Source organism: Scyliorhinus torazame, chromosome 14 (assembly GCF_047496885.1).
Source record: "Scyliorhinus torazame isolate Kashiwa2021f chromosome 14, sScyTor2.1, whole genome shotgun sequence".
NCBI lineage: Eukaryota > Metazoa > Chordata > Chondrichthyes > Carcharhiniformes > Scyliorhinidae > Scyliorhinus > Scyliorhinus torazame.
The window spans coordinates 125,503,210-125,528,381 of record NC_092720.1 but is presented as its reverse complement, the minus strand read 5'-3'; the positions used below and the strand labels follow the sequence as shown (position 1 = coordinate 125,528,381).

The 25,172-nt window shown below is 49.7% G+C and overlaps 2 protein-coding genes across 33 annotated transcripts in view; one reads left to right on the top strand and one right to left on the bottom strand.

The window, feature by feature from the left end:
* kif1aa (kinesin family member 1Aa) overlaps positions 1-25,172 on the top strand; it is a 511,250-nt gene that overhangs the window by 123,902 nt on the left and 362,176 nt on the right. The gene's annotated exons all lie outside the window — the stretch shown is intronic.
* LOC140390010 (uncharacterized) lies at positions 1,321-16,282 on the bottom strand. Its single transcript, XM_072474775.1, has 4 exons — positions 15,449-16,282; positions 6,653-6,868; positions 4,022-4,228; positions 1,321-2,123 (listed from the first exon to the last, which is right to left on the bottom strand). Exons 1-4 carry the CDS (start codon positions 15,734-15,736, stop codon positions 1,932-1,934), a joined length of 903 nt encoding a protein of 300 aa, XP_072330876.1. The 5' UTR covers positions 15,737-16,282; the 3' UTR covers positions 1,321-1,931.

Sequence of the window (25,172 nt, the reverse complement as noted above, 5' to 3'; positions counted from 1 at the left end):
TTTGAATTGTTCCACCATTGGTGGCCATGCCTTCAGCAGTCTTTGCCCTCAGCTCTGAAATTTCCTCACTGAACCCCTCAACCTCTCTCCCTACCTCTTCCTATCAGCCACTCCTCAAAATCTATGAGCAGGTTTTTGATCACCTGCCATAAACTCACCGTGTGTGGCTCAGTATAAAACTTTAACACTCTCTGGAACCCTGAGCTGGGCCAAACAGAAGCGGGTGGTGCAGTGGGCTGGAGCTGGTATACGTGTATACCAGGACTTTACGGTGGAGCTGGCGAGGAGGCGGGCTGCCTTCAACCGGGTGAAGAGGGCACTGTACATTAGCATTAGCAGTGCAGCATTGTATATCCAGCGAAGCTGAGGGTGACTTACAAGCTCAGGGACTTTTATTTTGGAACGGCGGAAGCAGCGGAGGAGTTTGCGAAAGCAGAAGGACTGTGGCAGAACTGACAAACGGAGGAATGGCCATGTGCCGATGTAACCTCATGACTATATTTTCTTCTTTTTTGTATCACTGCGCGCGGGTGTAGAGATTAAAGGAGCCAAGGTGGTATATATTTGGACAAGGGAAGGGACGGGACTTTCACTCGAAATGAGAGTTCTTTGGGGTGTAGGTGGATATGCGGGGTTTGTGTGTTAAAAGGGGATCTTTGGGTTTTCCTGGGGCCGGGCAAGTGGGAAAGGGACCCGGGCGGGGGCCTCCACGCTGGCCAGTTTGTGCCGGCCAGTGAACGAGAGTGAGGTGGGGGGAGGGGCTGCGGCCATCGGAGCCTGGCAGAACAGGGTCTGAGTGGTCTAGCTGGGGTGGAAAGTTGGGGGGGAAGGAACCGAGGGTGGAGGGAGGAGTTTTACAAGAGGCAGTGGACGGGAGGAGCTGGAGACCTGGGGTTGGGGGGGGGGGGGGGGGGGAGCTGTGTAAGATTAAGGGTGACTACGGGTAATCCCTGATTCCTTTTTGTCATTTGTTTATGAAAACATGTGGGCTGAGGTTTGGGGGTTGGTGGGCGGATGGGATCGTTGTTATGGGGATTGACATATCTTGCTGATTATTGTTTATTGTTGATGGATGTAAATGTGGGAGAAAATGTGAAAATGGAGGAGAATAAAATTAAAAAAAAAACACTCTCTGGAACACCGTGGGATGTTTTTACAACATAAAAGATGATGTAGAAATCCAAATTGTTGTTGTGTAGACCCTAATCATGTAACTGATTAGGTGACTCCACGTTCTAGCATTGGACAATGTTATTGAAGCAGAACCTCAAATTGTACAGTCTTCATTCTTTATTCAACACTTACAGAAAGACGAGGGAGAACGGCTGAGTGAAATCTTTATTGATTCTATCCTTATTTGTACATACCCTGTCACCAAAATGAGTTCTCAGAATACAGGGACTACATCAGAAGGGGCAGTGACACACTCTAGAAGACGGTTGCTGTCATTCAAAGTGCAGCAAAACTTGACTCTGAAACATCCGTGGTGCTCAGCCTGCTCTAAGTACAAAGTATTCAGAGAGCAGGCAAAGTCTGTTCAGGGGAATAGATTGTACTGCTCCAGATACCCTGCATTACTTCAGGGTGACATTCAGGGGCATCCGCAGGTTCCTTTACAACGCCGATGAGCATTAGGGAGAGGAGATGGTGTCATGATGTCTAAGAGGAAAATTGGATGCTGAGTGAGGGACTGTGCCATCACTTGCAACCTAATGTGGGGATGGGCGGATGGGGGGCGGGGGAGGTCTGGGATGGGGCAGGAACCCTCTATTTATATTTCCGAGTTGGTTTCTGGAAATTCTGCATCCTCCTATTTTATTGGTGTCGACTGATGTCCCTTTTATGCCAATTTTTGTTTACTTAGCTGAAAAACAAACTAGTTTGTGCATCCTAAATGTTTCACCACCGTGAGCAAAGATGGCTGCTGAATTTCAGTAGGTTCCCCGTCTCCATATGGTCATGTGAGCCACTGTCCACTGGTGCTTGCGCGCTGTCTCCCGGATCAGGATGGGCTCATTCTTCTCGGCAAGCAGCTCAAAGTGCGGAGCAAAGACTCGCTTCATGGTTTCGAACCCTAGCACCTCCTTGCCGGAGTCATCCTCGTACCCACCCAACCACAGTGACTGTGTCAAGAGAAAAAAACGAGAGTGAAATGAAAGTGACCAAAGGCCGGGAGTTAATCAGCCAAGCACACTATTAACTACTGCTGTGTAATAGTCACATGTTCACATCTGGCGTAGCTCTTGACATCTGAGTGCAATAACCCTCACGAGACCCATGGGGATGACCCGATTGATCGCTCCATAGGGCTCATGGATTACGAGCTCCCCCGCCAATGGGAAGAGGCTTAACAGCTGGGACTTCTGGAATCAATCCTTTAAAAGCCAGCCCGGATTGTGACCGACATGATCGGTAGTCCCGGTTGGGACCTATGTGCTGTAGGCCGTGTTGCGGCCTTATCTTTTGGTTATGAATAAAGTTCCTTTGAACCAGCTTCTTGGATCTACTGAGCTTTTATACTGAGGAACATAATAACCATAACTAGGGCAGGAGTAAGCTAAACGGCCCCTCAAACCTGCTGAGCCATTCAGTAAAATCCTGTCTGATCTGATCTTGGCCTCAACATCCACTTTGCTCCCCATAACCCTTAACTTCAAGAATCTGCCTATCTCAGTCTTGAATATATTCAATGACTCAGCCTCCACAGCTCTCTGGCGTAGAGAATGATTCCCCCTTATAATTTATACAGTGGTGCTGTATGGGGAGCTGATGCTTTCAGGTAAGCACTCCAGGAGCTTACCTGTGGCACCGCTAGTTTATATCGCAGCTTCTGCTTCAGCTTCTGGTCAGGTATGTGCTCTGCTCAACAAAATCTTACCCCCTAGCTGTGAGCCGACAGGAGCAGATGGTTGAAGCTGCAATGTTTAAATGGGGAACGGGGATCTCTACTGGAGTGGCCCAGGTTTGTTTGCAAGTGCCTGCAATTGTGTAGAGTTATATAGCTGTGACGAGGTATCTGAACCATGGGGCTCTGATCTCCAATGTTTAAATAAAGCAGTATGACAAAGATACACCCTCGGTCTAACTTCCGTGATCTCTATTAGGTAGGATTACATAGGATTATCCAGGGTAGATGCACAGAAATAAGCCATTTGACCAACCAGTTGATGCCAGTGGTTATGCTCCACACAAGCCTCCTCCTATCTTTCCTCATCCAAATTTACCATTTAACCCTCTATTCTATTCATCTCCGTATGCTTGTCTAGCTTCCCCTTAAATTCATCTAAACCATTCACTTCAACAACTCCCTGTGGCAGTGAGCTCCACGTTCTCACCACTCCTTCGATAAAGAAGTTTCTTCTGAATTCCCAACTGAATTTCTATCACAGTCATTAGATATGTACCCTTGATCTAGCTCCCTCAGACCCTGTCACCGGTATTATCAATGTCGCCTTGATATAACTCCCTCACTCGGTATTAGAGACATTACAGATGTCTGCCATCGATCTAACTCCAGCTGGATCTGACATGTAGCTTGATGGACTACATCAGAGGGGGCAGTGACACATTCTAGAAGACGGTTGCTGTCATTCAAAGTGCAGAAAAACCTGACTCTGAAACATCCGTGGTGCTCAGCCTGCTCTAAGTACGAAGGATTCAGAGAGCAGGCAAAGTCTGAACATGTAGGTTCCAACACATCTAAGGCTATGGGGAGAAAGCAGGATTAGGTTATTGAGTTGGATGATCAGCCATGATCATGATGAATGGCGGAACAGGCTCGAAGGGCCAAAAGGCCTCCTCCTGCTCCTATTTTCCATGTATCTGTGTATCTTTTGAAGACAGGGAGTAGGAGGAACCAGTCGCTATTTCATCAGTCGAACCGATGTTCTCTGTAATTCGGACAATCAGCAAAATAAGTATAGCCCTGACACTTTCCAAGACATTTGTTCATAGAGAGCTACTGTGGGTCCATAGGGAGCCCCGCGACTGGAAGATTTCAAACTGGAAGCTGTTGTTTTACCTTGGGTGTGAATTCCTCGAGCCAGGTATACGGTGATGTAATGACAAGAATTCCGCCCGGGGCCACGAGACCTGGGAGTCTGTGGAAGAAGACAAAGGGGTCGGGGAGACGACAGATCAGGTTCCCTGCCAGCACACAGCCAAAGGATCCCAGATCTGCAGGTAGATTGCAGGCATCACCCTGCCTGAAGAAGCAGCGACTTCGATCCTGCAGAACAAAATAAAAACACCAAGTGACCAGGCGGGAATGGTGGTGCCTTTTTGCGATGAGAATCAGCGACATCACTGCCAGAAATGGAATTTGTTTCTTATTGTCTGTATCAGCATTGAGTACAGCAAAGAATATTCCCCCAACAGTCCCCTTCCCCAACCCACCCAGACCAACTACACAATAAAGCTCCCTCTACGCTGTCTCACCATGCAGCCAGAGTTTAAGTACAAGAGTAAAGATAATAATAACAATAATCTTTATTGTCACAAGTCAGCTTACATTAACGCTGCAATGAAGTTACTGTGAAAAGCCCCTAGTCGCCACATTCGGTGCCCGTACGGGTACACGTAGGGAGAATTCAGAATGTCCAAATTACTTAACAAGCATGTCTTTCGGGACTTGTGGGAGGAAACCGGAGCACCCGGAGGAAACCCACGCAGACACAGGGAGAACGTGCAGACTCCGCACAGACAGTGACCCAAGCCGGGAATCGAACCAGGGACCCTGGAGCTGTGAAGCAACAGTGCTAACCACTGTGCTATCGTGCCCCCCAAAGATTGCTCCCAGTCTGAGCTGGATTCAAATCAGATCCTGCAGATTTGAGAGGTTCTTAGCTCGCTGTTTCTCGCTATCTGCAGTGTTTAATTGACAGCGCTGGGGCGAGATTCTCCGACCCCCCGCCGGGTCGGAGAATCGCCGGGGGCTGGCGTGAATCCCGCCCCCGCTGGTTGCCGAATTCTTCGGCACCGGATATTCGGTGGGGGCGGGAATCGCGCCGCACCGCGCCGGTTGGCGGGCCCCCCCCCGCGATTCTCCGGCCCGGATGGGCCGAAGTCCCGCCGCTAAAATGCCTGTCCCGCCGGCGTAGATTAAACCACCTACCTTACTGGCGGGACAAGGCGGCGCGGGCGGGCCCGGGGTCCTGGGGGGGTCGCGGAGCGATCTGGCCCCGGGGGGTGCCCCCACGGTGGCCTGGCCCGCGATCGGGGCCCACAGATCCGCAGGCGGGCCTGTGCTGTGGGGGCACTCTTTCCCTTCTGCCTTCGCCACGGTCTCCACCATGGCGGAGGCGGAAGAGACTCCCTCCACTGCGCATGCGCGTGAATGCCGTCAGCGGCCGCTAACGCTCCCGCGCATGCGCCGCCCGGAGATGTCATTTCCATGCCAGCTGGCGGGGCACCAAAGGCCTTTCCCGCCAGCTGGCGGGGCGGAAATTCGTCCGGCGCCGGCCTAGCCCCTTAAGGTTGGGGATCGGCCCCCAAAGATGCGGAGCATTCCGCACCTTTGGGGCGGCGCGATGCCCGACTGATTTGCGCCGTTTTGGGCACCAGTCGGCGGACATCGCGCCGATACTGGAGAATTTTGCCCCTGATCTCCATTTTCTGACACTAATGAGTGAGGATCCTATTACTCAACTGGGCGCAGACATTATTCTACAAGCAGATTTTGCCTCAGTGACATCAATGAACTGAAAAACACCTCGACACTTAGCTGTGGGAATAAGGAAACAAACTGCTAATCTGAAATGATAACAAAGTTCTGCAAATCGCAGCAGGACATGTTTGGCATGTGAACCGAGTTCAGTGCAAACGCTTTTGGACATTTCGCAGGCTTCTGGTGTGAACGTTGGCTTCACTGAATCCAAATGTTGGCCGTCTCCCACATTTCGCTGCTCGTATTTATGTTTCCCATGGCCTCGAAATGATCCAGCCCATTCATTCATATGTAGCATCATGGTCTGGGAGAGCTGGATGCGAATCTAGACCTCATCTGGCACTGGGGGACCAGCCAAGTTACTGACCTTACTCTTGACTGACAGACGTTTGCACCAAATGGAGTGATGGTGGGTATCCAGGCAGCACGGAAGGTAAAATAGCCTCGGATTTGATTCTGCAGTGAGGGCATGAGGAGCTCCCATGGGGCTTTGGCTATAGATGAGAGAAATTGTCGGTCACCTGACTGTCATCCCTAGTCAATCCAACAAGGAAAGGAATTATGATAGGGGCACACAAAAATGGGGCATTTAACATTTTTTATTTATGGGATGTGAGCGTCAGTGGCTAGGCCAGCATTTATTCCCCATCCCTAAATGCCCTTGAGAAGGTGGTGGCGGGCTGCCTTCTTGAATTTCAGCAGTCCCGATGGTGTAGGTCCACCCACCGTGCTGTTAGGGAGGGAATTCAAGAATTTTGACCCAGCGGCAGTGAATGAACGGCCGATATATTTCCAAGTCGGGATGGTGAGTGGCTTGGAGGGAAACCTCCCCTGTATCTACTGCACTTATCCTTCTAGATTGTGGTGGTCATGGATTTGTAAGGAATGGCAAATTGGGATAGAAGCAGAACGGAAAGGGAGAGAGCGAGAGAGCACCATGAAAAAAATGGAAGGGAGGTATTAGTAAAGACTTGACTAAGTACTTACAATGTCCTTGGGTACCACAGCAGTGTGCTGGGTGCTCAGATCTCCTTCAGTCCTGGCATTGTAAGGGAGCTTGCCTTGTTCTTTCAGTTGGTTGCAAGCGGTCACAAAAGAGAGGCTGAAGTCGATGCCCACCACCTCCTGAAATACCCGTGCCAGTTCAAACGACGCTCTCCCCACCGCACAGCCGAGGTCCAGGGCTCTGCAGGGGGCACCACTCTGCCAAAGGTGAATAGACAGGTTACAAATGAAATGACTCCATCTTCCAGAGGGTCAGAGATGGATCATGGATGACATGGTCATTTTTGGAAAAGAAAGACAGACTTTCATTTACACAGCACCTTTCACAACATTAGAATGTTCCACCGTTCCCTTACACCCAAAGAAGTAATTTCAAAGTGTAGTCCCTTTTGTAATGTCGGAGACACAGCAGCCAACGTGGGCACAACAAGACCACACAAACAGCTGTGCTATAATAAACATATAGTTTAATGATGTTGGCTGAGGGATAAATATTTGCCAGGACACCAGGGGCAAAACCCCCCTACTATCTTTGAAATGGGATATTTTACGCCCACCTCAAAAAGGCAGACAAACCTTAGTTTAAAATCTTATTCAAAGACGGCACTCTCAGCATTCCCTGCGTACTGCATTGGAGTTTCAGCCCGGATTATATGCTCAAGGATCTAAACTGGGACTTGAAGCCTGACTGCTGAACACTGGAGTTCAGATTACTGCCTCCAATCACTCCACGCTATCAGTTACTACTCTTATCTGTTTTAGCTCCATTTCCTGATGGCACAGGATTTCTTGTAGATGATCGCTGCGGATATAATCTGCACTTCCGCTGGCCGGGGGCCTAACAGCTGTGATCCATTCCTGCAAGTGCATTGACAGTGTAAATGACTACAAAACAGCAGGGCACACAGAGAAAAGATGGGTTAACGTTTTGCAGTGTGATTTGTTTCAAGCACATTTAAGACTCACAGCCCGAATATACACTTTGAGCTGGTAACACAATCATTTGCACATCCAAGGGTTTAGAACTGACAGAAAGAAAATCCAGTTACGTTTGACACTCGAATAATATAAAAATGATTCTCCCCTTCCCAGTGCACGATAGTGCAGGTGCAGGAGCCACCCATCGCACTGTACGTCCATCATACTGCATCATATATGAAAACATGTTATCACATACATGCCATGGATCATTAAAAAACAACATAAAGCCGTAGAAGTTGAGAACACATCCGATGGTTATGCAGCCATTGTAACCATGCCAGCTCTTTGCTAGAGCAGGGGAGGCCGTGGTTTAATGGTATTGTCACTGGACTAGTAATCCAGAGGCCAAGGGTAATGATCTGGGTTCAAATCCCGCCATGGCAGATGGTGAAATCGGAACTCAAAAAAGTCTGGAATGAAAAGTCTGATGATGACCATGAAACCATTGTCGATTGTCGTAAAAACCCAACTGGTTCATTCATGTTCTTTCGGGAAAGAAATCTCTCATCCTTACCTGGTCTGGCCTACATGTGACCCCTGACCCACAGCAATGCGGTTGACTCTTAAATGCCCTCAGGGATGGGCAATAAATGCTGGCCCTGCCAGTGGCCCCGCATCCCATAAACTGATTAAAAAAATATCCCAAACTGATCCCAATGCCCTGCTCCCTCTTCATATCCCTCTACTTTCCTATTCAAATATTTATTTACTCTGCCCTCAAATCACACAATAGCCTTAACTACTCTCTATGGCAAACCATCCCATCACATTTGCACAACAAGAACTAGTCTGAAACTCAATCCTCACTCTCAACTATCATCTTAAAATGATGCTTCCTCATCTCTGACTCCCTAAGTGGGGAAAAGAGCCTTTCCTCATTCATTCTATCAAAACCACTCATAATTTTTTTTTAAAACCTCAGTTAAGTTAACACCCTCAGCTCAGATAAAGGGCCAGATGTTTGTCTCACAATGGAAGTATAAATTGGGTCGTGAAACACTGAACTTTTATTTTGCAAGGAAAAGGATTTTGCTCTGTCTTCCTGACTGTGCGCCATTTTCATTTGACTTTTTTGCGGGTCGAAAATGGAAAACACTGCACACCTCTTCCGAGGTTAGGATCCCCATTGAAAAGAGCACCGGAAAATTATATTTCCTCCCGCATACTCTTTCCGTCTGCTGGTGCAGGTTTTGTAAGCCCGAATAAAATGCAATTCCTTGGAGAATTCATGACCACTGGGGAAGCTTGCTGAGGAATTGAGAGCATTTTGAAAGCTATGTGCAAAATGTTTTCACACCGTCAAATTTCACTATTAGATGCTGCATTATAACGTGGTTGTGTTTTTTTTATCACATCAAAACAAACGAAAAAAGAGAAAAAAAGCCACAGGTATCAATGAGGAACAGGTACAGGACAGAACAAAAGTCATTGCAAACATAGGAACAAATTAAGCCGGATGAGTCGGGGCAATATCCCCAATATGTTCCCTCCATGGGTACAAGTTCTATCTGCACCGGAGCAGGATACAGTCAACAGCACAGAGTTACATCATACCCATAGCTGCAAAGGAAAATAACAGAGGAATAAGAAACCCAGAGCTCAGGGGGAAAGTTACACTGATACCCACAATGCAAATGTCTCAAGGTTAAAAAGGATATCATCAGATCCCAGCCGGAAGTGGGGAGCGGGGGGGAGGGTGGGGGTGGTGGGACCCTGTTGTTAGAGAAGAGGGGGTCATCGGCACACATCCCAAAGGGGAGGGGTCCCTGAGGGCGGGAGGGCCAGCCCTCCTTACCCTAGCACCAGCGAACCCACTCAACAACCAGGACCACTCAGAAAAAAGGGTTTGGCTATCTAAGAGAGAAAGAATGGATGCTCTGATCCAAATTGAAAGAACAAAAATAAGGGGAAAAAAAACAAAATATGTGCCCTAACTGTCCACAGCGAGGACAAACTAACCGTACCAACTCCAACTCTTCACCCCTCACCCCGCTCTGGCTCCACTCATCTTCCTTCTAAGTGTGACGGGGATAGTAGAAACAACAAAACGCACCCCTCCTCCTTCCACCACAAGGATTGCCGGACAATATAAGTCCCAAAACGTTTAGGATAAAGTCTGAGCACAAATCCCACATTCAACATTTGTCTTAACATGATATAAACTAGTTAAGTCAGGAAACTCAGTGGTACAGGCCATTACACCAACATTATTTACTTACCTGTAAAAGGAAACAATTGACAACATCAGGGGACAACAACATGATCAATAGGGAGCAAAGTCCAGGATAATAACCGAGATGCAGAAACGCAAGACAGTCCACCGGATAAAAAATTCTTCACAGGCGCACAAAGAAAGATGAGATCAGGATCAATGCGCACTCTTCAGGATCTCTCAGGGATTCCAATAATCAAAGCATGAGCACCATTACTTCCATCATGTCGTCTCCTCAGAGTCCAGGCAGTCAACAACCTAGACCCCAACCAAGGGATGATGACCAACTCGCCATCCCCAAGCCCTCACGACCAACATTCAGAACAAGACAACACAAGACCGGCAATCGGCAGGCTACACCAACCCCAGGCCCCAAAGACAGGATTAGAGGTGCTCCATCAAATTTCTCTAATGCAAGAACCTCCTCGTGTGCCCCGATAAAAACACCCCTCAACTCTCTGACTTGGGACCTGACGATCTATACCTCAGAGCCGAGATTGTTTGCCATAACAGCATCTTCATTGTCATCTATTATCCGTGTTGCGCACCAGATCATCAGGGTGGAAGCTCGCTCCAAAGCAACTGCGCCACTAAAGGTAGGGCCCCACCCCAACTCCTTCTAGCTGCCACGAGCAAGTGAGGATTTAAGCATTCCACCTCGGCTCCATCATGCAGAAACATCAACCAACAATTCTCGATACAGTATAAACCATGTAAATCAAGAAAGGACAAAAAACAAATGTGCACAAGGATAAAAAAGTTGGATTAAAAAGAGATGAAGCTCGTGAAAATGCAGCCCCTCCCTTACATCACGTGACCCCCCCCCCCCGCCGTAGTTATGTTTTTAATGCAGCAATCCATTATAGGGCTCTGTCCTGCACAGGTAAGTTGACCCTTACATTGACTACCGTTCTGTAAGTGTTGACATGCATTACAGTACTTTATTCGCTGCAGAAAATGTTACAAAGCATTCAAAAATATGTTGGTGAATTCTCCTTTTCATGTTTGGTACTAGAATTTAAATATACAGACAGCTCTGACTCTGAAAGAACATGCCTCACTTTTGAAAGGTACAGGAAACTAAGCATTTGCTCCCCTTCATTTATTGTCAGGCAATCAGCTTTGAAAAGTTACCACCTGTTCTTTTAATTTTATATTTTGGAGTTGGAAGCCATTGTTTTGATAGATTTGGCCACAATGAACGCTTGGATAAGTCCTAAAAAAAACTGTTGGAGTACACAGCTGTCCTAGGGATTGACTGACAGTTTTATGTGTTTGTAATAGTATATTTTGCCTTTGTGGTTTCAAGGTACATGGTTGTTCTTTACACAGCTTAATGACTGCGGAAAGGCTCAACTTTTTTCCTATGGACAACAGTTTTTACAGTATAGACTTTTGAACATTATTATGTGACATTATTAAATGTTTAATTATTTTTACACCTGCATTTAAAATAAATACCATTGCTATTTCATGGCTACTGAGGACGGTACATAGTGGATCATGGGTGAGTGGTTATGAGGGATACATGGGGGGGCATGGAGATGGCAGAGAAGGTGGGTTGAGAGGCGTGGGGATGGGGGTGAGGTTTGCGGGTGGGGGATTTCAAATGATGTTTGAAGCTGGACTGCTGTCCCTGAGAATAGAGGCAGGCCTTCTAACCAACCTACCTCTGCAGTCACACTCCTCACTCATTCCATCATCGTCACAAACTGCACTGTGCACGCAAACCCTACGTGAATAAACAAAAACGCCGGGCAAAGTCACATATGGGAAGGGTGTGCATTTCTAAGCTGCAGAAGTGCACAATTCGCATTTTTCCACCCTTATAGGAAAATTCGGGCCTGAAGATTCTCCTTATAACTGTAGTCCCCTTTCCCTGGTTCCATCCTGGTGAAACTGTCTCCGTGGATTTAATATCGTCTCGACAATGGGGCATCAGCACTGTACACAATATGACCTAACCACTGCTCCATATAACACTACCAATGTTCTTGTAACACGCTACCTCAGACCAATCCCCCGTCCTATTCCTGCAGCCCCACACTGCCTAGGACCAATCCACCTAACCTGCACATCTTTGGACTTCGGGAGGATGCAGAGATCCTTCAGTGTGATTTGGACAAGTTGGGTGAGTGGGCAAATGAATGGCAGATGCAGTATAATTCGGATAAATATGACGTGATCCACTTTGGCAGCAAAAACAAGGAGACAGACTAGTAGCTGAATGGCCATAAATTAGGAGAGGGGAACGCGCAACGAGACCTGCTACACTAGTCACTGAAGGTAAGCATCCAGGTGCAGCAGGTGGTATGGAAGGGAAATGGTATGCTGGCCTTCATTGTGAGAGGATTCGTGTACAGGAGCAGGGATGTCTTGCTGCAATTATACAGGGTTCTAGTGAGGCCCCACCTGGAATATTGTGTGCAGTTTTGATCTCCTTATCTGAGGAAGGATGTTCTAGCTATAGAGGGCATGCAGAGATGGTTTACCAGGCTGATTCTTGGGATTACAGGACTGATGTACGAGCAGAGATTGAATCGGTTAGGATTGTATTTGCTGGAGTTCAGACGAATAAGGGGGGATCTCATAGAAACTTATAAAATTTTAACAAGATTGGACAGGGTAGATGCAGGAAGGATGTTCCCGATGATGGGTGTGTCCAGAACCAGGGATCACAGTCTGAGGATATGGGGTAGACCATTTAGGACAGAGATGAGGAGAAATTTCTTCATCCAGAGAGTGGTGAGCCTGAGGAATTCATTACCACAGGAAGTAGTTAGGTCCAAAACATTGTATGGTTTCAAGAAGCAGGTAAATATAGCACTTAGGGCGAAGGGGATCAAAGGAGATGGGAGAAAGCGGGATTAGACTATTGAGTTGGATGATCAGATATGATCATAATGAATGGCGGAGCGGGCTTGAAGGGCCAAATGGCCTCCTCCTGCTTCTATTTTTTTCTATGTTTCTAAACAGGAGCACCCAGAGGAAACCCACGCTGACACAGGGAGAATTTGCAAACTCCTCAGATGATTATACAAGGCCAGAATCGAACCCGGGTCCCTGGCACTGTGAGGCAGCAGTGCTAATCACTGTGCTGCCCAATCTATGTGGCCACTTAAAAATTCAAAGTTTGGCATTTCGCATTCACCCGCTAATACATTTGACGGCTCGTAAAATACAGCATGTGGCCTGCAGGCTGCCTACCACTCTCATCTGACCCGTCTCCCAATTTAACCTGGGGAACAGAACATAGAACATACATTGCAGAAGGAGGCCATTCGGTCCATTGAGTCTGCACCGACCCATTTAAGCCCTCACTTCCATCCTATCCTCGTAACCCAATAACCCCTCCTAACCTTTCTAGTCCCTAAGGGCAATTTATCATGGCCAATCCACCTAACCTGCACATCTTTGGACTGTGGGAGGAAACCGGAGCACCCGGAGGAAATCCATGCAGACACGGGGAGACTCCGCACAGACAGTTACCCAGCGGGGAATCGAACCTGGGACCCTGGCGCTGTGAAGCCACAGTGCTATCCACTTGTGCTACCGTGCTGCCCAATGTGCAGACATCAGGCCCGTAGAGGCCCTTAAGTGGCCAAACATTTCACCTGCGGAAGGGAGGACCCACGCCAATTGGGTAGCATGCTAGCTTTAGCTGCGCAGGCTGGTGTTGGGCAACAAGGATATCTGCTTTGGGGGTTCTCTGTGCCCATCAGAGGCACCCACTCCCCATGATCATAGGTCTCTTTAACGCTCCTCTCCCAGCCTCTTAAACCTGGCCCCCAACCCTATCTCACTCCCCACATTGGGGCTTGCCAGCCAGACCTCCCTGAACTTACCTCCAGTCTGACCTCCATGATCTCCTCACGTTGGGAGACTGGGTGTAGTCCCAGCAGCGGCCACAACTCAAACCTGGCACTGCAGGGACTACAAACCTGTCGGCCATCTGGTTGGAGCTCTCAAGGTGGGACTTGGTCCACAGATAGGAGTGGAAAACGTGCCCTTGGTCAATCAATGCCCTGCCAGGCATTAAAAATTCAGGGGCAGCCAGGATTAGCGTGGAAATACTCCTCACTGACTCTGCCCCTATTCACTCAATCCTGTCCACAATGTTGCTGGCCCTTTTTTAGGCTTTAATTTTCTGCTTCCACATTCAAGGTTTAACATCACAAAACCTCTCGCTCTCTCTGCAACTGTTCACAACATCAGCAGCTTTTCACTGGAAGTAAATTCCAATTCCTTGTTTTTCCTCTCATGCAAATTTTAAATCAATATTTTCAAGTCAGTTTAGTGCTGTAAAGTGAGTGCTGGGGAGTGAAATGCTTATTCCAGTTTTATTAGCAATAGAAACACCAAACAGGTTAGATATGGCCCAGGTAACTCTTGAATAAATAAAACTGAGAAAAATGTTCAGTTTTTGCATCAGCGTGGCAATTGAATTTCCTAAGCACTGGAGTAATCCAGAGTACGTGTTTATTTTCATTTATTTTCTTTTCTTTATAAATTTAGAGTCCCCAATTAATTTTTTCCAATTAAGGGGCAATTTAGCATGGCCAATCCACCTAGCCTGCACAGCTTTGGGTTGTGGGGGCGAAACCCACACAAACACAGGAAGAATCTGCAAACTCCACACAGACAGTGACCCAGAGCCGGGATCGAACCTGGGACCTCGACGCCATGAGGCAGCACTGCTAACCACTGCGCCATTGTGCTGTCCTTAAGAGTACGTGTTTAAATGCCACCATGGGATTTGAAATTGGAATCTCACAATCCCATTTACCCATTACCTTGTCCCAGAATGAGAAAGGACAGTCTCTGACCCACTGTCCCACCCAGTCCCAGTGTGAAAGGACAGTGTCTGACCCACTATCCCACCCAGTCCCAGAGTGAGAAAGGACAGTGTCTGACCCACTGTCCCACCCAGTCCCAGAGTGTGAAAGGACAGTGTCTGACCCACTGCCCCACCCAGTCCCAGAGTGAGAAAGGACAGTGTCTGACCCACTGTCCCACCCAGTCCCAGAGTGTGAAAGGACAGTGTCTGACCCACTGTCCCACCCAGTCCCAGAGTGTGAAAGGACAGTGTCTGACCCACTGTCCCACCCAGTCCCAGAGTGTGAAAGGACAGTGTCTGACCCACTGTCCCACCCAGTCCCACAGTGTGAAAGGACAGTGTCTGACCCACTGTCCCACCCAGTCCCAGAGTGTGAAAGGACAGTGTCTGATCCAGTGTGCCACCCAGTCCCAGAGTGTGAAAGGACAGTGTCTGACCCACTGTCCCACCCAGTCCCAGAGTGTGAAAGGACAGTGTCTGACCCACTGTCCCACCCAGTCCCAGAGTGTGAAAGGACAGTGTCTGACCCACTGTCCCACCCAGTCCCAGAGTGTGAAAGGACAGTGTCTGACCCACTGTCCCACCCAGTCCCAGAGTGAGAAAGGACAGTGTCTGACCCACTACCCCACCCAGTGTTAGATGTTCTCTTTTTTTTCTCTTCTGATGTTGACCGAGCCCCTGCAGTTCTTTATAATAATTATTTGCAAGAAGTTTTAACTGGAGGTTCAACCTGAGCTGTGTCTGTTACCTGTTGAGAAAAATATTTGATGCATTCCTGAGCACACCTCTGCGGGAAGTTCTGGAGCGAGACCGGGTCGGTGATGTGCAGCGACAGTTCCTGAGGTGAGCCGAAGTGGAAGAGGAGGTATTCGTTCAGAGCCCTCTGTGTTTCGTACACATTCTCCTTCGACTCTGGCTTTCCTCTTGAGGCCACGTGGCGTCTCCAGATTTGGTAGAAGGTGTAGCCGCCAGCAAGCAGGACCGCAGACCCGACCAGCATGAACTGCCCGTCTCTCAAAGCGTGGATCACAGGCATTGTGAGGCAGGCCAATGTCAGAAGGCAGCAGATGGGAACTGGAGGATCCACGAATGCGAAAGGGGGAATATAACAGGAATGAGCTCTGGTAATGAATGCGATCACTCCCCTTATCACAAGGTCACTGAAACGTCGGTTGAAACAGCTCTTTGTCAGCGGAAAACTTTGAATTCAAAGCACCTTAACCCACTCCATGAATCCTTTAAACCGCAGGGACGGAAAGCCAGTTTTCAATGCTGCAGTTTTTCTCTGCTTACTGGTCTGGATTGACCTTTGTCCTCAAGGTGCCGTGTTCCAATTGGGCAAGAACATAGTGCTGAACTGGAGTTGCAAACAAGGGGGGGAGGGGTCAGTGTCAGGGAGAGATTTGCAGCTTGTGCCGTTGCTACTCACTGCATTCCTTTTCCCAAGTTCTGCCGGGACCGTCTCTGTCCTTTAACTTTGTGTCCTGTTTGTGGTAGATCAATGCTGTGTTTACATAATCTTTCCCTCTGGCTCCGTCAGATTCCACCACCAAGGACAGGCACCTGATTGTCTCAGCGCAAGCAGATCAGTTTTACCTTTTCCGCGTTCATCTCCAGCCAAGTGGACTCTGCAGCTGGTAAGGGGCGGACACTGTCTTCAGTCAGAAGGCAGGATTTTCCGGTTCCCGCCCACGGCTGGCGATGCCTGCCGTTGACGGGGCTGGAAAATTCCACCCGGATTGTTCGGTACAGCACAAATCCCGGGATAGCAAGTGTGCTTGTGTTCAATCCCACATCATGACACCTGCATGCACTCATCCAGCTTTAGGCAGCCGCCATGAGGGTCATAGTTCATTGAGGTGCTGACCCTGCGATGTCTGAGTTGCATCCACGGCCCCAAGTGAGCTTCCTAAGCCTCAGCTGCTCGGCCCATAGAGCAGTGTGAAGCCAAATTCCACTTGTGTCCTTATTTCTCCCTTCGCATCGAAATTCCGCACCCCTGCGGGGACTGCCCTCAGGATTACTTCCTTAGAAGTGGATAAATTGGAACCAGTAGATTAGGGTAAACACAAGTCTATGGGAACGTGAATTTAGATGGTTATCCTGGTTGGCATCGTTTGACAGTAAGAACGGGAAGGGCCACCGATGACCAAAAGTTTGGATACTGTTGCCTTAAAGGGCAATGCTCTCTGAAATAGCCCAGCAAGCTACTCAGTTCCAGGGCAATTAGGGATGGATAATAAATGCTGACCCAGCCAGCAATGCCCCCATGAACGAGTAAAAAAAAACCATTCTTTCGCTCTTCAGTTATGTAGAAAGGTCATATGGACTCAAGGCGTTAACTCTGATTCGCGCCGTGGTATTATTTCAATATCTTAGACGAGCTACCGGTTTCAGCACATGAGGTTCGGGCTATTTCTGCCGCCTGCGGGGACCTTTGAGTCTCAACGGCAACTTGCACTTATTTATATAGCATTTTTAACATAATAAATCGCCTCAGGAACCTCTTGAAGCAAATTTTGATACCGAGCCACAGAAGACAATATTAGTGCAGATGACCGCAAACTTCAAAGAATATACAGTTCAGAAGGAGGCCATTCGAGCCTGCATTGGTCCTTGGAAAGAGCACCCTACTTAAGCCCATGTCTCCACCCTATCACTGTAACCCCACCTAACATTTTGGACACAAAGGAGCAATTTAGCATGGCCAATCCACCTAACCTGCACATGTTGGCCAATATAGTAGCTTTGAAGGAGCATCTTTGAGGAGGAAAGAGAGCGGAGAATTGGAGAGGTTTAGGGAGGGGAATTTAGAGCTTAGAGCCCTGTCAGCTGAAGACACTCCCACAACGAGTGTAGTGTTTAAAACCTGGTGAGTGCAAGAGGCCAAAATTCAAGGGATGCAGAGGTCACAGAGATAAGGACGGGTGAGCGCATGGAGTGGGGGAAGTGGGGAGGGGGGTGGGTGGCGGGAAGCGGAGACTAGAAAATTGCGGCATTGCCGGACTGGGAGTCAGTGTCAGTCAGCAAGCAGAGGGGCGATGGATGAATGGGACTGAGTGCGCGTTTAGATATGGGCATCTACGTGCCCTGGGGGGTGGGCAGGGTGGTGATGCTGGCCGGCTGTGTTTGCCAGGGCTGCTGTCGAGTGCAGGAGTGCCGCTCCTGTCCCTGCAAGAATGTTTGGAAAAATGATTCCATTCACAGTTTTCATGCCAGCCTGTAGGCTGCAGCCAGTCAGGAAAATCTGATCACTACTGTCTTGATCTGCAAACATGCAACCAATGAACACTCAGAATAGGACACAACCAATGGGCAGTCAGGACACTCAGAGGTGGCATCACTACAAGGGGGCATGATATAAACACTAGAAAAGGGATGAGACACTCACTCCCTGCCTCTTTCCACAGACCGACATCTAGAGAGTTAGACAGGGTTGATCAGCAGCATCACACCCCAGCACGTGGCTTAGAGCAAGCTGGTACAGTTAGTCTGAGTTACTACAGTTAGATTAGCAGAGAGTCAAACTCATTTGAGAACTGTGTTAATAGTTCAATAAACACGTTGAACTCATTTCAGAGTCTGGAGCATCCTTTAGTTAAGACTGCATCAAGTAGCAGCCTGTGTTATCCGAAGCAGCATAACACAACAATTTCTCAGAGTGAGCCTGCTAAGGTACGAGGGACTGAATTCTGTATTAGGCAATTGCCCGCCATGCCTGAAAATCCTCTGATTAACTGCTCAATTGTCTGGAAAACAACCGCAGCAATAAAGAACTTCTACCCGGCCCTCCCCAACTTCCGACCAGATGAAAGGGAAAATTCAGTCCCTCCTCACCAATAAAGACATCGACATGAAATGAAAAAATGAACATTGCTTATTGTCACAAGTAGGCTTCAAATGAAGTTACTGTGAAAAGCCCCTAGTCGCCACATTCCGGCGCCTGTTCGGGGAGGCTGGTACGGGAATTGAACCGTGCTGCTGGCTGCCTTGGTCTACTTTCAAAGCCAGCGATTTAGCCCTGTGCTAAACAGTCAAATGAAAATCGCTTATTGTCACGAGTAGTCTTCAATGAAGCTACTGTGAAAAGCCCCGAGTCGCCACATTCCGGCGCCTGTTCGGGGAGGCTGGCACGATTGAACCGTGCTGCTGGCCTGCCTTAGTCTGCTTTAAAAGCTAGCGATTTAGCCCAGTGAGCTAAACCAGCTAAACATACACCCTGGCACAGTGCAGCTCCAAACTTGTAGCCCGAGGCAAATTGGCCCTTGCACAATGCCACTCGATTGGCCGCACCCCATCTCTTCTCCTCCATCCTGTAGCCCCTCCTCTTTCTCTGTTCTCCTCAACCATTCCTTCGCCTGTCAACCTCCCCTTTCCCTCCTAGCTCAGAATCCTAAAGGGTCAAAGGGCTACTTGAGGTAATCATAGAACCCCTACAGTGCAGGAGACCATTCGGCCCATCATGTCTGCACCGACCCTCCGAAAGAGCACCCTACATAGGCCCAATCCCCCGCCCTATCCCCGTAACCCCACCTTACCTTTGGAGACTTATAGAAAATTTAGCATGGCAAATCCACTTAACCTGCAAGTTTTGAGGAAACAGGAGCACCAGGAGGAAACGCACGCAGACACGAGGAAAATGTGCAAACTCCACACAGGCTGTCCCCCAACGCTGGGATCGAACCCGGGTTCCTGGCACTGTGAGGCAGCAGTGCTAACCACTGCACCCCCGTGCCGCCCCTATCAATTGATTTCCAACCAGCATGAAAACCAGTCCTTCAGTGAGAATTTGCACACCCAGATGATGGGGTGATGTCGGGGCAAGGGTTGCCTGGGGTGGGAACACCGAATAAAAGCAAATTACGGGCAAGACCATTTGCCTCCTGAAATCATTGAAGTTCAAAACGGAAATGAAAATGACACTGTAGAGTATCCGCTTACCACTAATGAGCACTAAATGGTCGTGGAGAGCATTTCCATCACAATGTGGCACAGGCTGGCTAATTATTCCTTTCGTCTTCAAGGATTCATTAAGTGGGGGAGAATCAGCCGGAGAGCTCTCAAGTGTTGCCGGACACAGAGACCACAAAGCAGGGTCTAGCGCCACACAGCCCCACTGAGAGCAGTCAAAAAATGAAGAAAGCAGATCCACATTATACGAGAAATGATTATAGAACCAATTAAGAGACAGGAGGAAACACAGACACCACTTCTCTTATTAATGAGCCTTTTAAGAGTGTGAACTCCAGTGTTAGAGCGCTGCAGGTTCCTCTGACATTAATAATCCAGAACAGAGATCTGCACCCGCTCCTATCTTAGGGCCAACACCAGTCCTGGTGTTCGGGTTGACTTCAGTAGAGATGGTTCAGGTTCAGCAGAGACAAGACAACTCGATGAAGGTCAGCCATTTTAGTTCTGAGGTAGGCAGCCTTGTTCCAGAGCAGATGGTCTGGGTTTGGAACAGAGATCTGCATTATTAGCAGACTTCAGTCCACTTCAGAGGCACTCAGGGAAGATAGGCCATTTGTAAGGCAGGCACTCCCAATTTTCGGTAGACAGACCTGTCTCAGAATTGGCATGATACCTCACCAAGCGGTGCACTTACAGGCAGACAGATAGTCAATGTGAAGAATTACATGTTTCTTGAGGATGCGTTTGATACAATTATTTATAACATATTTTTGGGACTTCCTTCCTCTGCATGTCTCAAAAGTGCTTCACAATTGAGGTGCCATGCATTATGCATTGCTTAAGTAGGGTCCCTATGACATGAAACTAAATTCAACATTGTATGTTCAAAACGTTATTCTTATTGCTATTTTTTTTAAATGGCCTTTCTGCTGAACAAACAAAATGGCTGCCACATGTCACATGATCACAGGATTGACCCTTTGTCCTGGAAGCTCCCACCAAGAATTACAAAAACAAAAGAATTCCCCTCTCAGCCTGTGGAATCTCATTCCTCAATGTGCAAACCCCATGGAATCAATGAAAGCGGAGGAAGTGCAGACCAAATAGCTCCCCAATCGGAGCTATCACAAAAGGGGGATATTGAAACTTACTATACTGAAAGAAATGCTAATATCCCTCATCATCTCTCACCTGAGGGAGAACAATGGAAACTGGACAGAAGCATGGAAACTGACTGTTAAGCTGCAGTTATCCATTAATGGGCGATGCCACATGATCCAAACCTCTGGCCTATCAGACAGTTTTTTTAAAAGAAATATTTTTATTCAAATTTTTACATATTTTCAACAAACTTACAGAAAAAGAAAAACAAAGAACACATAAATAAACATCTTACAACTACATCACGAATTCCCCCAATATACAAACCCCCCATTAAGCAATAATAAACACATTAGAAAACACAAAGTACACCCCCCCTCCTTCCCCCCCTCCCCTTCTGGGTTGCTGCTGCTGCTGACCACCTCCAAACGCCTCGCTAGAAAGTCTAGGAACGGTTGCCACCGCCTGAAGAACCCTTGCACAGACCCTCTCAAGGCAAATTTTACCCTCTCCAATTTAATGAACCCTGCCATGTCGCTGAACCAGGCTTCCACGCTTGGGGGCCTCGCACCCTTCCACTGTCGCAGAATCCTCCGCCGGGCTACCAGGGACGCAAAGGCCAGAATACCGGCCTCTTTCGCCTCCTACGCTCCCGGCTCGTCCGATACCCCAAATAGTGCTAACTCCCAGCTCGGTTTAACCTGGGTGTTCACCGCCTTAGACATCGTCCTCGCAATACCCCTCCAGAAACCATCCAGCGCCTGGCACGCCCAGAACATATGAGTATGATTTGCTGGGTTCCCCGAGCACCTCCCACACCTGCCTTCCATCCCAAAGAACCTGCTCAGCCTCGCCCCTGTCATATGCGCTCTGTGAAGAACCTTAAATTGTATCAGGCTAAGCCTGGCACAAGAGGAGGAAGAATTAACCCTACCCAGGGCATCCGCACATGTACCCTCGTCTATCTCCTCCCCAAGCTCCTCCTCCCATTACCCTTTAGCTCCTCCACCGAGGCCTCCTCCTCCTCCTGCATCTCCTGGTAGATCGCCCAGACCCTGCCCTCTCCAACTCACCCCCCCCGAGAGCACCCTATCCTGGATCCTGAGTGCTGGAAGCAGCGGGAACTCCCTCACCTGCCGCCTTACAAACGCCCTTACCTGCATGTACCTGAAGGCATTTCCGGGGGGGAAGCCCGAATGTTTCCTCCAGCGCCCCAAGGCTCGCAAACGTCCCATCTAAAAACAGGTTCCCCATCCTTCTAATTCCTGCCCTGTGCCAGCTCAGGAACCCTCCATCCATTCTCCCCGGGACGAACCGATGATTCTCACGGATCGGGGACAAAACTGAAGCCTCTACCTCACCCCTGTGGCGCTTCCACTGCCCCCAAATTTTCAAAGTCGCCGCCACCACCGGACTCATGGTGTACCTAGTCGGCAGGAACGGCAGCGGTGCTGTCACCAGTGCTCCCAGACTCGTGCCCACACAGGACGCCATCTCCAGCCTCTTCCACGCCGCCCTCGCCCCCTCCATTACCCACTTGCGTATCATCGCCACATTGGCAGCCCAGTAATCCCACACAGATTAGGTAACGCTAACCCTCCTCTGTCCCTACTCTGCTCCAGAAACACCCTTCTCACCCTCGGGGTCTTTTTCGCCCACACGAATCCCATGATGCTCCTACTGACCCGCTTAAAAAAGGCCTGAGGGATCAGGATGGGGAGGCACTGGAATATAAAAAGGAACCTCGGGAGCACCGTCACCTTCACCGACTGTACCCTACCCGCCAAGGTGAGTGGCAGCATATCCCACCTTTTAAACTCCTCCTCCATCTGCTCCACCAGCCTCGTCAAGTTGAGCTTGTGTAGGGCCCCCCAGCTCCTGGCCACCTGGATCCCCAGACCGAAAACTCCTTTCCGCTCTCTTCAGTGGAAGCTCATCTATCCCCCTTCCCTGGTCCCCTGGGTGTACCACGAAGAGCTCACTCTTCCCCACGTTGAGCTTATACCCGGAAAAGTCCCCAAACTGCCTGAGGATCCGCATCATCTCCGGCATCCTCCTCACTGGGCCCACCACATACAGTAACAGGTCATCGGCATACAACGAAACCCGGTGTTCCTCCCCCCCCGGACCAGCCCCTCCAGTTCCTGGACTCCCTTAGAGCCATAGCCAAAGGCTCAATTGCCAATGCAAATAGCAAGGGGCATAGGGGGCACCCCTGCCTCGTCCCCAGGTACAGCCGAAAGTAGGGGCTGTACTGCGCTGTATCGTTCTATGTTCTATTCCGACCTCCTCCGATTCGTGGCCACACTCGCCACCGGGGCTTCGTAAAGTAGCCTAACCCAACTAATGAACCCCTCCCCCAACCCAAACCTCCTCAACACTACCCAGAGGTACCCCCACTCCACCCTATCGAAGGCCTTCTCCGCGTCCATCGCCGCCACTATCTCCGCCTCCCCCTCCACTGTAGGCATCATGATTACGTTAAGGATCCTCCGCACATTGGTATTCAGCTGCCTTCCCTTAATAAAACCCGTCTGATCCTCGTGAATCACCCCCGGGACACAGTCCTCAATTCTGTTAGCCAGCACCTTCGCTAACAGCTTCACGTCCACGTTGAGGAAAGAGATTGGCCTATACGACCCACACTGTAATGGGTCCTTGTCCCGCTTCAAGATCAGCAAGATCAGCGCCCTGGACATCGACGGGGGTAGGGCCCCCCCTCCCTCGCCTCATTGAAAGTCCTCATTAATAGAGGGCCCAGCAGGTCCATGTACATCCGGTAAAATTCCACCGGGAACCCATCTGGCCCCGGTGCTTTCCCCGACTGCATACTCCCCAGCCCCTTAGTCAGCTCCTCCAGCCCTACCGGTGCCCCAAGACCAGCCACCTGCTCCCACTCCACCCTCGGGAACCTCAGTCGATCCAAAAATCGACGTATCTCCCCCTCCTCCGTCGGGGGCTCAGACCTATACAGCCCCTCATGAAAGTCTCTAAATACCCCATTTATTCCCACCGCACTCCGCACCATGTTCCCCCTTTTATCCCTAACTCCCCTAATCTCCCCCACTGCCTCCCGCTTCCGAAGCTGGTGTGCCAACATCCGGCTAGCCTTCTCCCGTACTCATACACCGCCCCTTGCGCTTTCCTCCACTGCACCTCTGCCTTCTTGGTGGTCAACAGGTCGAACTCGGCCTGGAGGCTTCGTCGCTCCTTGAGTAGACCCTCCTCGGGGACCTCTGCATACCTCCTATCCACCCTTAAAATCTCTCCCACCAATCTCTCCCTCTCTCTCCTCTCCTTCTCCTTGTGGGCCCTAGTGGAGATTAGCTCTCCCCTAATCACCGCCTTCAGCGCTTCCCAGACCACCCCCACCTGCACCTCCCCATTATCGTTAGCCTCTAGATAGCTTTCAATACACCCCCGGATCCGCCCGCTCACCTCCTCATCCGCCAGCAAGCCCACATCCAGGCGCCACAGCGGGCGCTGATCCCTCTCCTCCCCTAGCTCCAGCTCCATCCAATGCGGGGCATGGTCTGAGATGGCTATGGCCGAATACTCCGTGCCCTCCACCCTCGGAATTAGTGCCCTGCTCATAAGGAAGAAGTCTATCCGGGAGAAGGCTTTATGGACGTGGGAAAAAAAAGAAAATTCCCTGGCCAGCGGCCTGACAAACCTCCATGGATCCACTCCTCCCACCTGGTCCATGAACCCCCTCAGCACCTTGGCTGCCGCCGGCCTCTTACCCGTCCTGGACCTGGAGCGGTCCAATGCTGGATCCAGTACCGTGTTGAAGTCCCCCCCCATTATCAAGCTCCCTGCCTCCAGATCCGGAATCCGGCCCAACATGCGCCGCATAAATCCGGCATCGTCCCAATTCGGGGCATATACATTCCCTAATACCACCCGCACCCCCTGCAGCTTACCGCTCACCATCACATACCTACCTCCATTGTCTGCTACGATGTTCAGCGCCTCAAACAACACCCGCTTCCCCACCAAATTCGCCACCCCTCAATTCTTTGCGTCCAACCCCGAGTGAAAAACCTGCCCTACCCACCCCTTTCTCAGCCTGACCTGATCTGCCACCCTCAAATGTATCTCCCGGAGCATAACCATATCTGCCTTCAGTCCCTTCAGGTGCGCGAACACACGGGCCCTCTTGACCGGCCCGTTCAGGCCTCTCACATTCCAAGTTATCAGCCGGATCAGGGGGCTTCCCACTCCCCCCCACTGCCGATTAGCCATCCCCTTTTCTAGGCCAGCCACGTGCCCGCGCCTCCCGCACTCTCCATTCCCCCCAGCGACAGACCCCCGCCCCGACTCTCTCTCCGAGCTCCAACTCACCTTTGGCCAATGCAGCCGCAATCCAGTCCCCCCGCTAGGTCCCCCCCTAGCTACGTTGTTCCCCCCCTAGCACTCCCGTAAGTCAGCTGACTCCTGCTGACCCCGGCCACTCCCGC